The 13074-nt window shown below is 38.5% G+C and overlaps 2 protein-coding genes across 6 annotated transcripts in view; both read right to left on the bottom strand.

Annotated features, from left to right (window-relative positions):
- Positions 1–349: 349 nt before the first annotated feature.
- Positions 350–5490, bottom strand: tph1a (tryptophan hydroxylase 1 (tryptophan 5-monooxygenase) a). Of its 2 annotated transcripts, none has more exons than XM_008412076.2 (11): positions 5293–5490; positions 3646–3780; positions 3329–3512; positions 3122–3222; positions 2967–3034; positions 2357–2553; positions 2141–2276; positions 1933–2059; positions 1744–1839; positions 1373–1506; positions 350–1272 (listed from the first exon to the last, which is right to left on the bottom strand). In XM_008412076.2, exons 1-11 carry the CDS (start codon positions 5380–5382, stop codon positions 1098–1100), a joined length of 1443 nt encoding a protein of 480 aa, XP_008410298.1. In that variant the 5' UTR covers positions 5383–5490; the 3' UTR covers positions 350–1097. The 2 variants fall into 2 exon arrangements, with proteins under 2 accessions (XP_008410298.1, XP_008410299.1); XM_008412077.2 differs by lacking the exon at positions 5293–5490 and adding an exon at positions 4401–4532.
- Positions 5491–11727: 6237 nt separating this feature from the next.
- The window catches only part of saal1 (serum amyloid A-like 1), a 128036-nt gene continuing 126689 nt past the window's right edge, over positions 11728–13074 (bottom strand). For all 4 annotated transcript variants that reach the window (XM_017305408.1, XM_017305409.1, XM_017305407.1 and 1 more), the window contains one exon: positions 11728–12734. In XM_017305408.1, coding sequence (XP_017160897.1) covers positions 12657–12734 — 78 coding nt within the window. In that variant the 3' untranslated portion in view covers positions 11728–12656. The remainder of the gene's footprint in view (positions 12735–13074) is intronic.

The following is a 13074-nucleotide window of genomic DNA, read 5'->3' as shown; positions in this document are numbered from 1 at the left end:
TGTATTTATGTTTAGATACACTTATTACAGAAATGTGAGCTGTAAATTTGTTGAAGCAACATTGTTAATTCAACAAATGTTATCAGTTAAATAATCTGATAGGATTTAGGAAGGTTTTTGATAGTCGAGGTATTATTGGACACCAGGGATTGGAGAGAAGATATTACTAAAGACTGAGAAACAAAACTGTCTCAAATTATTTGACTTTATTCTTTGGGAATCTTCTGAAAACTGATCATGAGGATGGGTGAGGAAACAATAGATTAGATTAAGTTTTGATTTATTTAACTTTAATGCTGTTAAAAGAATAAATATGTCTACAGCACTGGATTTCAATTTTAAAAAAGCATTTTAGGACACAATCCAACTTTTTATTGAAGGTTTTTTTCAGTTTTATACACAGCCTACACCTATTCACTATAATTCTTTACAGTAGAAAAATAATGTTTGGATTTCCAGACTATGACAACTGTAGTCACTTTTGGAAGAAGCATTCAAAATTATTACTGTAAAACAAGCTGTGTACACAGGTTAATCTGTTATAATCAATCATGAAAGCATTCTTATAACACTGGTGAGTTAAAGTTTTATCTTTCATAATTTCCTTCAAACAGCACACAGAACAGAGGATACAGAGAGCAAAATAACAAAAACAAGATACAGATTATCACTGCAGAAAAAACAAATAAATTACAAAAAATCAAAAGTTACACAACACAAGAGTAAACTGAAAAAGGAAGAATCCGTTTAAGTGTTTTTTTAGCAACAGGAAATGTTGAAAATTATTTTTAAAGTACATCGAGTGTTTGCGATACAGATTTCAACACAATGGAAGCAAAACTGGTGCGTCAGATAAAGCAGCTCTTTGGGTTTGTGGAACTTACTGACTTTAAAAATTAAACATGACTGTCTAATACGCCTGCAAATAGTTTTAGCAATACACCATGCAGCGAGAACAACAGAGAATTTATCCATAAAGTGATGCACATTCATTTTAGTCACAAAAACACAAGCAGACGTCTCTACAACAGCGCTGGGTGTCACATGGTGAGTGTGGATGAGCCGGAGGCGGCTAACTTCAGTGGAACATCGTTCAGTCAGACGCCCAGCTGCTTGTTGAGCCTGCTGAGAGCGTCGCCCACGATATCAAGCTCGTGTCGGAGCTCCTCCACCACACTGTTGATGCTGGGAGTGTCTTTCAGCACGTCTACGCTCTGCGTATAGGGGTTGTATCGAACTGTGAAGGGACGCTTGATGGTCTTGGCAAACTCCCTGAAAAAAAAATTGCATGCTTAGATATATGCAAAGATGCCAAGATCATTTTTATCCTCAGTATGATGGAATATTATAAAACAAGAACAAATGAACATACCTCATTTTCACTTTGGCTTCCTCAAAACTGTCTGACACAAAGTAGACATCCTGAAATGTCGTGATGATGCATTCCTGCTTGCTTGTTACTTTGGGGTCAAAAGGCATTATCCTTGCATTTCCAGAGAGTGCATGCTATAAGAAAAAGAAGAACACGATGAAAATCCCTGAAACTGCATTGATGCTTGCATTTGGACCATTATGCTCAATAAAAATGTCTTTTAATTGTGTTTATCAAATGTAGGCTATCAAATGGACAATACTGCATGTTGCAATTATGTTAAATTTGAAACCTTTTCTAACCAACTGATGTCAGAAATAAGTTTTTCAATTAGGTTGCACTCTTTATGATCTTGACGTAATGTTTCCTACCTTAAGCTCGCTGATTGACGACAGCAGGCCCGCTCCATATGCTCGCAGCTGCCCTTCTTGTTTGCATAGGCCAAACTCCACTGTGAAGAAGTAGCACTGAAACATAGAAAAATATAAGAAGATACAACAGAGTTAGCAGAATTTAACAAAGAACATTTCATAAGGTTCGGCTGAAGACGGGAAACTCACTGTGGCCAGTTTCTGAACAGAATCGTCTGAGGCCCCGAGTGAAGCAAGACCAATCTCCTGAGAGAACTGGGCGAAGCTGGGTTCTGCTAGCAGCGGAACGTGTCCCAGCAGTTCATGACATGTGTCCCTGTACGATGAAAAATAACAGAACATTTATCCCCATTGCAATGACAATTTACTTTCAAACAAAACAGATAAGTCTACTCACGGTTCCGGCGTGTACAGGGGGTCAGAGCTGTGCCGCACATACTGGGTACAGTGGAAAACCCGGAAGGCCAAACCAGCGAGGAAGTCCCGTGGGGACAGGTAACCTGCCACAGGTCTGATGGTGAATCCAGTTCGTTCTGAAAAAGAAATGCTTGTGATTACATCTGCAAATAATGAAGCATTAAGATTTGATTGAAGATGGTTTGATGAAAATTACCTTTGAGGAAGCGGGACACGTCCTCCAGCTGAGGGATGTTATCCTCCCGGCATTCACAGTATTTGGACAGCAGTGGCAGGTTCTTCAAGTATTCCCGGCAGGCGTGGGTGGGGTACAACTTGTTCAGCTCCCTGTACACAACACCCCAAGTCTTCACTTCCTCCTCTGTGAACTCAATGTGAGGGATGGGATCCCCACTGGAGAAAAACACAAACTTCTGTAAGTATTAAAGGAAAAAGGACAAAACACTGCCTAATGCAGCAAATGATTTCTCTCAACTTTGATGTGGCTTTCCATTGTAAATAAGCTTGAAATTCCTTGACATTGTCCATAAAATTCCAGGAAATTAAACAATAAATTCCATGAGCGTTCCAGGGAAGTACATTTTACCAGGCTATTTTACAAAGTCATGTAAAATAGCCAACATTTTCCATGAAAATCTAACAAAAGTACTTTGTAGGTTTTGGAAACCAACCTCTTAGTTCTGTGAAAGTACTTGGAAAGTTTAATGAAAGTACCTGTTAGGTAAACCTACTAAGTAACTACCCTCAAAGTTCTGGGAAAGGTGTATATATGTTTAAAATACCGGTTTGAATAAATGGAAACTTACTGTCTGTAAGCCATGGCAAGATCAGCAAAATACTTTCGTCTTTTGCGGTAGACATTGTCTTTAAAACCCTGGAAATGAGGAGCATAGCTTTATAAGAATGTGCCTTAGTAACGGGGTTTACCTTCTGAAAACCATTCAGTAGTCTGATACTGTACCGGATGGTCGGCATCCAGCTCAGATCCATACATCAGGACACGATTAGCACACTTGTCCAAGTCGGATATTTTCTTTGGAAACCAAGGTACATCGTACATATCTGAAAAGAATTTGGGAGGATGTTCAATTTCTAATGCACTTGAAACTGATTTACAAAAAAAAAAAAAAAAACTTGTCACACTTTATACGTTTGCTCCTGTCCTTACCTTCTTCAAGCAGACAGGAGTTATCTGGAGGGTCCATGTCCACCACATTCACATGCTTCCGAAGCAGATGGATGATTTCGTTCAGTTGTTCGTGGTTGCTGTCGCAGTCCACAAAAATTTCAAACTCAGAGTTGCGCCTTTTGGATTTTCTGGACTCAATGTGTATGAGGTTGACATGGTTTTCCTGCAAGAAACAGAACAAAAAAAAAGCATGTCATGCTGATTCATTTTGCATCAACATCATAAAACCAATTGACGCTATTCAAAAAGTGATCTAAATTGAAAAAAGGGAAATATTTAAAAAAATTCGCTCATACTTGGAAGAGTTTGAGAGCCTTCACCAGTCCTCCCACTTCATTTTTGAGGGAGAAGATGATCGTTGCTCTCCCTTTCTCGGACGAATTCTTCTTCTCTGTGTTTTCTTCGATTTTTGTGAAGGTTGACTTGTTTATCTGTGGATTGACACCAAAGATTGGTAAGCCCTTGAATCTGTGTTCACGGAAACGCGTGTTACGCTCCAACTAAAGCTTAGCGCGCGTAATGACGTGAATGCACAACTTCTAATCACTTAAGAGCATCGAGCGATCCGAAAAATCCTTCGAACATCTTGTCTCGTGTGCCGTGAGTCACTCGCACCAGAGGAAGTAAGAGTCAAAGACTGTCAAAGCTGGAGGCATTGAAGGGTAAATACTTTGAAATAAGAATATGTGCTTTTTAGAGATTCACACCGCAAATGTCGACAGTATTTAGTTTGGGCTGAGCGGCGCCACTGTCCATTTCAGCACGTTGGACAGCGCTCTCACGTTGACGAATGGCTGCACACGCCAGGGGAAAATTCACATAATCCTGTCAGATTGTTCCGAGACGGCGCCGCAAAACGAATCTAATTTAATTGACTGGAAGGTTCTTAATTGACATTCAAAGACAGTTACGATGCGATTCAGAGATAAAATAATTTGCACAAAAAAAAAAAAAAAAAAAAAAAATTCTCATGCGGATTTTTGCATTAAGATTACAGGTGGAGATCAGCTGCAAGAAAAAGTAAAAACGACCTCACTTAATCTCTTCCTACCATGTTTCTTCCCGCGTTCATGGTGTAAAAGGCGCGGCAGAGCAGTTTTCCGTGGACCCTGGTCCTTATCGTCCCACAAAGCATTAGTGCATGGGAGACTGGATCAGGACGCTGGACAGGGGTCAACTCTTTGCGTCTCGGTTTAACGAGGATGAACTTGTCTCTGTCTCAAAGAATCGCCTTACAGCAATCTCATTTAGAGAGCGGAGAAGCCTATTATTAGCTCCCTGCATGTTGAAAGCTCATCAAACGCTTCTTTAATCACCCGTTTGAAAACTGCGAAGTGAGATGAAACTCCCAAGGGAAGTATATATNTAGGCTATATCAAGATTTCAAGTTGCTGAAACGTTAATACAGATTAATTACATTACTTGTGCTTTAAATGTGTTTTCATCACGTTTTTTGACACCATTCAGAAAGAAGAGTATTGGAATACATTTCTATAAAGAAAATAAAAATAAAAACTTTGTATGCTTGGATTTATATGCTACGCATGCGCGCATGCGTGTCACAATACAGTTCTTAATGTGAAACGTGTCTTTTCCACGTGCGGACACTGACTACTTAAGGTAAATAGCAGCACATTTCTCTGCTTTTCCGTCAACCTAATTTATTAAATGCACTCAACTCGCTTAAACCTTGACGGAAATTTCAATACAAAAACGGCTTAAATTTATCTAAGATGTGGGCAAAATAAAAGATTAAAACGAGCCGGACAAATCGCGTTATAACCGACCAAAAGTCGATTCCTTAAAGTAAAATTTATTTTAAAAAACAAGTCTTATAGTTTCTGTCCGTGTATCAAAGTCTCACCGGAAAACATGTCAAAGAATCAACACTGCAACATTTTAAAATTGCATAATTTAATTTCCTAACTCTTCTTCTCTCTTACCTCATTGTTGAGTAGTTTTTCCTCACAGCCAATGTTCATAGAGTCAAACGACCGTCCTCTGCGTGGCCCTTCCACCTTATTCGAGTACATGTTAAAGTGCTCCGGTTTATTAAGGGGTTTTATCTAGTTTTTACGCAAGTAAATTACCTAAATTAGCCTACGCCTTCTTTTTTTAAGGGAGGGGTTCTTTAACCCCGAGAAGCAGCGGACTTTGCTATTTAACCACACAGAGACACAGGTGGGGGCAATAATCTGCCCCACGGCAGCAAATGGAAAAAGAGCAGCGCCTCCCACGTCATTGGGGGAAAAAAATGTCTTTTTTCCATCCAAAGGCCTGAAACGACTTCAGAAAGATCAGGCATGAATATAAATTTTACCTTAAAGTTTGTGTTTTAATTGTCCTGCAGTGGACATGAAAGTACAGTGTCATTGTGAGATAAGGAAGCTATTTTTATTTTCTTCTGAATTCATTGGAGTTTGGCTTACACTAATATTGAAAATAAATCGTGGCAAATTGTATCTGTAATTTATTTTTGTGCTCAAACTGCTTCATTTTTACAAAAGGATTTAAAATGTCGCCTGTTGGTTCCTTAGAAAACATCAGGTTGTAAGAGGATTTAAGTGTGGCCCACCTGACTTTCTTCAAGTGATGCAAACAGCCCCCTCTTTAAAAAAAAAAAAAAAAATCTCCTCCACTGCTCTGTAAGCTCTCCTGGCCTCTGGAGCAAGTAAACATAATCCGCCTGTTTTCTTCTCTTTTATAATGAGGTCAACACAATTAGTGAAAAGGGTCTCAGTGGCTTTGGCTGGCAGGATCGAGATGACGGAGCAATGAGCGTATAAGATCTAATTACTTTAAACAGATAACAATTCTTATTCTCTAAGCTTTAGTCACCTTACATACAGGACAAAGGCACTTTTAGCTACTCGCCGGGTCACAGCTCTCATGCACTGATACATGTGGCTGATTTACATACTGTTTTGTATCAGGTGGGTCTGCTCCGTGTCACTCGTGATATGAGCTGATGCTTTACACAACCCCGGAGGCAGTCAAGGGTACTTCCCCTCCCCTCTTCCCCTACAACTGAACCCCCAAGAGAAATGAATTATGTTCTCCTCATAAGCATGTTAACACCTATTACATAATTTATTGTGACGTTGACATCATGTTTTAGAGCATATAGAAGTGCGAGTAAACCGATTACTTGCCTGGGCCGTTACAACACAATAACATGATCGGACCCAAACCAGTCCAGTGAAGCTCAGGCTGTATGTTGTTGTGCTGGAAGATGAACCTCTTCCTCAGTTCAATGTCTCCTGCAGCCTGTGTCAGTCTTTCTTCCAGTATTGCTCTGTATTTATCTCCATCCACCTCTGAATCAGACCTGATCAGCTTACAGAAACCTGCAAGTATTATGCACTTCATAAGTCCAGTTATACAAATACAAAACTGAATCACGGTCTATATCTTTCTAACAGTAGTTATTAGAAATCTTGTGAGGACAAAGCCCAGTGAGAGCTGATTGGGTTCAGGATGCTCCAACGTGCCGTGGTTTTCATTAACCTCAGTCACAGGGTAAAGCTCGATCAAACTCACTTATTGCTACATTTTCACAGATGTGACTTCTCTGATGCAGACGCTCTGGTCTTGTCTTTGATCTTCTCTGGTTGTTCAAGCGTCTGGATCAGGTCTCACTCTTACATGTCCAGTTTGTCATGGTTCATTCAGCTTAAAATACACAGTACAGAAGTATTGCTACAGTAAGTGTTTTTTCTTTTAGCTCAATGTGTCTGAACAGTATTAAAAGTGTAAGCTATTATTATCCCTCAAGACAACAGAAAATGCGAAGGTTTAAGGTGGTACACTTGTTGCAACATTTTAGCCTTCAGCAGTCGTTTTTCAAAAAATACCTCAGGTTAATTAGCAAAAGCTTTTCATCTTTACCATAGTGCTTGGTGTTATGCAAAATATACTTTAAATTGATTAAATAAACATAGAGCGTAATGTTTTCAAATATGTACATTCTCTATAATGATTGATTTCTGTTTTACTTATTTGTAAATGGAGCCGCTATGACATTGCATTATGCTTATTGTCATGTGATATTGTGATTATAGCATTCCCCAGTCTGTAAGACGAAGAAAGAGGTGAGACATAAACTAAAGCTCTTGATTCACCAATTTCTTCTGACCCTCACCTTTTGTCATGAGATACGGGTCCTGACCAAATTTCAAAGATCCCGGATACAAGCGGCCAGAATGAGAGCTGCATGTCTGCAGGGCGGCCAGTGGTGAGGAGATTGAAGTAAAGTCATTGCTTTTCCACATCAAAAGGAGTCAGTTGAAGTTGATCAGGATGCCTCCTGGGTGGCTTCCTTTGGAGAATCGCCAAGCACATTCTATTTGAAGAACAAACTGGACAAGACCCAAAACTTAATGAGAAAACCATAAAGCCCTGTCTGGACTAGGAATGCCATGTGAGCCCCCAGAATGATGTTGATTTTAAAAAGCTCTGTAGAAGAAATAAAAGACATTTTAAAATTCAGCATCATTAAAACCAAGGTTCAGGTGTGAGGTTTGGTCTGTCCCAAGCCTCATGTGTGTGTGTGTGCGTGTGTGTGTGTGTGTGTGTGTTAAAGCTTCAGTCTGGCCGATCTGTCCCAGTTCTGTTCACTCCAATCAGACAGATTTACTCACAGCGTCTGATCATCAGACCGCTCGACAACTCTCTGGCTAATCTCTGCCATGGCAGTAAGCACTAGAGTTAATAAAGCCAAAAAGTGAGCTGCTTCTCACTGAGCATTTGGAAGATGCGTAATAAACGATGATTTAAAAAAGAAAAAATGTTTCCTCTTTTCGTACACACTACAGCGAGCCAGAAATTACAACTTACGACTAAAGATATTTAACTGAAACTTATGAACAGCTGTAATTAAACAAATGTTAATTTATCAGGACACAATAGAAAAAGCTGCTTAAGGTAAACAGTTGCACGAATTCTAACCTAATGTAAATGTCCAGCTTTATCATATTGCTTTGTTAAAAAATAGCATTATAAAGTTTTAGTTATGGGGTGATGCTTATTCATGCATCTTGCTTTGAAATAATCTAAGCATTTTGTAACTGGTTGTTTCAAAAGCAGTACACCAAGACTCTTCTTCTTCAGGGCATCTGATCTTGTTTTTCCATCACAAGTATTTAAGTTTCCAAATATCCAAGGTTTCTTCCACATCAATAGTTTTCCAGTCCTTCACCTGATCCCAGGCCTTTCTTACACAACTAACTAATCAGAACAGTGAATAGTCAGCTTGTGCACACTTCCTGTGGCTGGAATGCAGCTCTGTAATTAGCCCCTCGTCTGTCAATGCAGAGCAAACAGCAGCATCTGCTACTGGGTACTGGTGAAAGGCATCAGTGTACACAAGGACAGGGGGTGAACCGCGCCTGCAACATTCAAAATAATCCTTAGATGGTATAAAAAGATGTACCTAGATTTAAAAACATCCAGGTATTTAAAAAAATCTCCACTAAGTGATGCCTAATGCTCACTGAAACATATTTTAATGAGGTGTTAACATAAGAAATATTTGTCTATGCCAGTATTTTTAGTGTGTTTTGTTATCACATTTATTGCACATACTTCAGTTCAAGAAATTACAAATGTAATAAAAAGAAAATATTTTAACAAAGCAGCATGTTTTCTTTTGTGTTATCAGGTGGTAAACATTTACAAAGTAAATGTTTTTCATTGTAAATATAAAGTATTTCTAGATTTTCTCTTGGCAAAATTCACACCAGATATAGCAACCAAAGTAAGACACACACTCAAACACATCAAAGCAAATTATTGCTTAGCTTTATGTAAGGAAGTGAAACAGGGAACGGGCATTTAATACACAAAGAACAGGAGAAAGAACGGCATAGAAAGCCAAGAAATCAGCTAAACACTGCCAGTATTTAGATTTAGATTGTTTTGCACAAATCGGTTTCTAAATTCTGAATATTCCAGTGAGTGGCCCTGCAGCCAATATCCAGAATTACAATTACAGAAAGTTAAGAAATGCAAATTGGAAATTGTCAACCTTGCCAACGTATTAGTGCGACGCTCAGGAGGAGCGCGGCAGATGTCACGGTCAGACACCATGTTTGAAAGAGATGTTAGGTCTACAAGGAAATTTATAGGTGCCAACATCATGGTGAGAACTGTTCTGGAGGTAAACTCTTAGTCATTTTTTTAAAGCAGAACCCTTAATAATAATTTTATAAGTGTCACTTTCAAAGACTTTTGATGATGTTCAGCTTAGAAAAGTTGCTAACTCCTTCCAAAGTCAACCACTTTTTAGCTCGGCACACATTAAAACATGATGATAACTTTAAAAAATTACTGCTGAGTCATAGATCATAATTTGTACAGATTAATTGGTGTGTGCTTTATTATTATAATTTTCCAACCGATAAGCCAGCAGAAAAAAAACAGTAGAGCATGTTGTTAAGACAAATTCAAATATTAGCATTGTCTTTACAAGTGGTAAGGGTCAGAGCGTGTGATGTTCGGGAGATTACGTAAAACGAACGTTTCATTGTGAGCCTGTTGACAAGAGACGGAGGGCAGGGAACTCAGGAAATGAGTTGAACTGGGCTTTGGTTGCACCCACCAGCATCATGTGTCTTTGTTAACACGCCTTCTCCATGCAGGTGCTTGTGAATGGGAGAGTCCTCCGAATCAAAGGAGAGGCTACGTGAAAGTCCACACGTATTCCCTGTCCTCCCTGAGAGACGTGTGACAACTGATACCACAGGATCAGGGGAGGACGAGCAAAGAAAAGGACATTTATAAGAACTTTTCTCCATTCAGGACAGAGTGGATCTTATGGGAAATTGTTTTAAAACAAATGTATTTAGCTTTTTGTTTTGATTGTATTCAATATGTTCAAAAGCCAGAAAGTTAGAATTATCTACGTATATACAAAGTATGTGACATGCAGTGCAATGTTACTGTGCCTAGCAGATTAAACATTTTAGCCTCACTGGTCCCTGGTTTGCTATGACACTTAAGTGTTATGATGCATTTCTTAAATGTTTCTTTCTTTATATTTTTACTGTGAAGTGTTTTGTGACTCCTGAGAAAGGTGTAAGATTTACTTTTATTTTAATTTTATTATATTTTATAAACACAAAGGACGCATGGACTTTAAAGAATTTTAAAAATAATAAAATTGCATAAAAACCTTAAATCGTGGCATATTCATCCCTCTTTAGTAATTCTAAAATAAAATTACCTGAAACTAATTGCTTTTATATATTTAATAATTCATAGAGTCTGCCCTTGTGTAATTTATCTCTATAAATCCAGATGTTTTGTTAAGATTTCAGATGTTTGGTCTAAAATATGAATGAACAAAAAGCTTTTTTTTGTTTTTGCATGGAAGAACAAAGAAAAAGTTATTCTCAGTCTCCTAAAACACAATTGAAGTTCAAGGCTATGAACAGTTTTGGGAAGACACTGTGTATTCTAACAGGGTTTAAATTTTCATCAAATTCAACAGAAAATTCTTGTTTTAAAAAACAAAACAGTGAATCCTTTGGGTGTGAGGTAAAAGGAAACTTCATACATGACACTTCACATCAGCATCAAATACATCCAAGTCATCTCAGTGCTAGTGATGTGTGAACTATGTGCACAGGAAACACAACTACCACCCAGCTGTGTTTTGTTCATGAAGTCAGATTACATCACGCTGCTGAGAAGACTGGCAGGCAGACAACCACGTTTGGCAGGGCAGCGGGAAACATCTGGGCTTCAACTGTGATTTTCTGTGACATGAGTAGCCTGGCAGCAAGGCCTGCAGACAGAGGAGAGTATCCATCACTGGGCACAAGCCGTCGTGAAAGACCAAGCATGATTAGCTAACTTGGTATTTCTTCCTTATGACGACAGTTGTAACCTGCGTGCAGCACAGGTCAGAGCAGGTGTTCAGAGAGATGTTGCTCCCCCTACCCCTCAAAAAAAGAGGATGATCCTCCGTTCTCACATCCAACATTACCACCCAGGGATTTCCATTAGAAAGAGTGTTCTACATATCAATCCCAGCTTTAATTAAAGAGCTGCTATATTCAAGGGGCCTTGGTGAGCCTGCTGGAAGTGCGCAGGCTGCTGGGCTCTTCTCCATGAGTGGGCGAAGCGCTTCATTTGGAAACCAGATGAGTTTATTGTTTCCAGGCTCAAAGCCTTTCATCTGTTGTTTTTGTCTTTATCCTTACCAAGTGACTGTCACCCTTTGGTAAACACTTGATCTCGTCATCAGCATCATTACTCATATGCTTAAAAAAGGTGACTAAATGCAGTTTTGTCTTATGTGGAAATGTATACTTATAAAACGCACCTGGCAAACATTTATTGTTTGAAACATGGATGTAAATAATGAGCACCAGGCTGTGAACTAACATTTATTTTTAGGTTTTGTGACACACAAGTTAAAAGGTGGAAAAGAACATTTCTACCAATTATTAATGTCATCCAAGATGATCTGTTTGGTCAGGTGAAATACATTTTATTTTACTGTAATAAAAGCACCTGTCCAGGGTGACCCCGCCTCTCGCTCTGAACGTTTTCTGGAGATGGGCACCACACTAAGGGACAAGGGTGCAAGAAAATGGATGGATGGAATAAAAGCAACAATATCATTTCTCAGTTATGATTGTTGCTTGGAGACATGGATGTTTCTTTGTAAAGAAAATAGCCTTGAAATAAATTAGTCCTTTAAGATCAATTTTAAAAAGTATGAAAAGTTTTTTTTTTTTAGGAACTGTTAGAGAAATCACCAGGTGTGGTACATCGATTGAGTTAAAAGGAGAATAATTAGATGTTGGATTTATTTTCCCCCACTTCTCAGTAGTTATGCTCCAAAAAAAAAAAGGCTGGATTTTTTACAATATTTTCACTGCAAGTTTATGCTCCAGCAAAAACATTTTCAACCATTTTAAACAAATGTACCCAGGGTGTCAATAAAAGTGTCCGTCGCCATCATAAATCCTCAATTAAGCAAAAACACAAAACAAGTATGTGTGTTTGGTGTCCTGAAATCATATTGGGCGACTGTTTGTTTTAAATTTTTCTATCACATCATTACATCAATGATTCAATAAAGGGCACATATAATCTTAATAAAAAAAAAGTAATTAAAAACTGTAAAACATGTACGGATCTTTAATCTTGCCAAGATCAAGTTATCAAAAGAACTGATAGCTTACCATTAATGATAATGTCTATCGCATGGAAATACAAATATTTGGAGAGGAAATACTAGGCGCTATAAAAAGCAGCAGGGAACTGATTGAGAGCTAAACACAGATCAGCTGGAGCCTCAGACAGGAAACTGAGTCCTCATCATGTCTGCCAATTGAGGATCAGCCTCTGACAACGCAGCCTGCAGGTGCTGAAACTGTACAAGAGAAGAAAAGGGGCAGGGTGGAAAAAACATGTTTATTTTCCACAGGAGGTGGTGTGGTGGGACAGTTTGTCAGACTAATTAAGAAAGCAGGTCTAAAATAAAACCTCTCAATATAAATAGCAAAAACAGGAGAGACTTTTATTTAGATCAAAGTAATGTTATTTGTAAAGGAGAATTTAAAAATCCATTTTTGCACAGTTTTCCATTAATTTGAATTTGGATCTTGTATGACAAAAGTTTATTCCAAGAAATGCTTCATGTAAGATACGTGAAAAGCCCATGAGACACATCTCTCTCCAAACCTGTGTAATTGTTAGAAATAAGCCTAAAC

This window comes from Poecilia reticulata, linkage group LG6 (genome assembly GCF_000633615.1).
Source record: "Poecilia reticulata strain Guanapo linkage group LG6, Guppy_female_1.0+MT, whole genome shotgun sequence".
In the NCBI taxonomy this organism is placed as follows: domain Eukaryota; kingdom Metazoa; phylum Chordata; class Actinopteri; order Cyprinodontiformes; family Poeciliidae; genus Poecilia; species Poecilia reticulata.
The sequence above is the reverse complement of the archived record's forward strand: the minus strand, read 5'-3'. Positions and strand labels throughout refer to the sequence as shown.